The sequence below is a fragment of the Pteropus vampyrus genome, unplaced genomic scaffold (assembly GCF_000151845.1).
Source record: "Pteropus vampyrus isolate Shadow unplaced genomic scaffold, Pvam_2.0 Scaffold227, whole genome shotgun sequence".
Classification (NCBI taxonomy): Eukaryota; Metazoa; Chordata; class Mammalia; order Chiroptera; family Pteropodidae; genus Pteropus; species Pteropus vampyrus.
Window position 1 is genome coordinate 839,544 of NW_011889008.1, and position 1,395 is coordinate 840,938.

Below are 1,395 nucleotides of genomic sequence, written 5' to 3' on the forward strand. Positions count from 1 at the left end.
CGCTGACCGCCAGCTCCGCCCGCCCTCCCTTGCAGCTACTACCTGAAGGAATCCAAGGGCAGCCGGCGGTGGCTACTCTTTCTGGAAGGTGCGTCCCAGGGGCCTAAGCGGCGGGGTGGGCGGGGGTCCCCGGGCACGTGGGCCCTGAGGTGGTGGCTGTGCCCGCAGGCGGCTGGTACTGCTTCAACCGAGAGAACTGCGACTCGCGGTACGACACCATGCGGCGCCTCATGAGCTCCAGGGACTGGCCGCGCACCCGCACAGGTGGGCAGGGCGCAGACCCGCCCAGGGCGCCCCACTTGGGGGGAAAGGGGGCCTCGTGGAGCTCACGATTTGAAGTTCCAGAAGAATCCTGCCGTGGCCCCGCCCTGTCCGTGGCCCCGCCCCGTTCTCTGAACTTCCCACGGTTAGGGAGCACTGCTCCCCTCTACTTCTTATTCCACAGGTGACTTTGGAGGGCTTTGCACGGCCCAGGGACCCTGGTCATCCCTGGGTCAAAGCAGGGGTGGGGGAGGGGAGGGGGATTCCAGGGCTACGTCCAAGTCTCACAGTCTGGCTGGGCCTCCTGGCCAAGGTGGCTTTGTCCATTCCCCACTTCTCCCACCTCTGGGGCTGGGGCCAGCACCACCCCTCACATCCCAGACCGGCCCGTAGTCCCCGCGCGTGCACAGCATCCCCCACCCCGCCAGCCAGAAGGACCCACTGCCTCTGTCCCCTCTGCCACAGGCACGGGGATCCTGTCTTCCCAGCCCGAGGAAAACCCCCACTGGTGGAACGCCAACATGGTGTAAGGGGGCGAGGGGGTCCTCCGCGGGGAGGGAGGTCCTCGGTGGGCCTCGGTCGGCGGACCCGCTGTGGCCTCACGCTGCCTCTGTGTTGCAGCTTCATCCCCTACTGCTCAAGCGATGTCTGGAGTGGGGCTTCATCCAAGTCTGACAAGAGTGAGTCCTCTGTGCTCCCCTCTGTTCCCCTTCACCCCCCAAGACAGGGCGGGATGGCGGGGCTCCTGAGAAACGCAGGCTTTTGTCCCAGAGGCCCTGCTAAGCCCTAACACCCAGCGTGTCCCAAGGTGCCTGCCTCAGTGTCCACCTCCCCCTGTGGAGGGCCTCACTCCTGACCGTTCCGTGGGGGTGGGGGGGACAGTACGGCCCTGAGCACCTGCCCTCCCCCTCCAGTCTGCCAGGCCCTGGCCCCAGCCCCAGCCCCCCGCAGGCCCTCCGGACCACAGCTAGAACCCCTCTTCCTTCCACCCTGGCGGTAGGAGGCCTTGCCCTATGTCCAGGCCCCCACCCGAAGTCACCCCCCTTCTCTGAGCAGATGAATATGCCTTCATGGGCGCCCTCATCATCCAGGAGGTGGTGCGGGAGCTTCTGGGCAAAGGGCTGAGTGGAGCCA

The 1,395-nt window shown here is 66.7% G+C and overlaps 1 protein-coding gene across 1 annotated transcript in view; it reads left to right on the forward strand.

The window, feature by feature from the left end:
* Positions 1-6: 6 nt before the first annotated feature.
* The window catches only part of NOTUM (notum, palmitoleoyl-protein carboxylesterase), a gene marked incomplete at its 5' end in the record, with an annotated part of 8,917 nt that continues 7,528 nt past the window's right edge, over positions 7-1,395 (forward strand). The window contains 5 exons of the mRNA XM_011373675.2: positions 7-88; positions 169-264; positions 727-787; positions 883-941; positions 1,318-1,395. Coding sequence (XP_011371977.1) covers positions 7-88; positions 169-264; positions 727-787; positions 883-941; positions 1,318-1,395 — 376 coding nt within the window. The remainder of the gene's footprint in view (positions 89-168; positions 265-726; positions 788-882; positions 942-1,317) is intronic.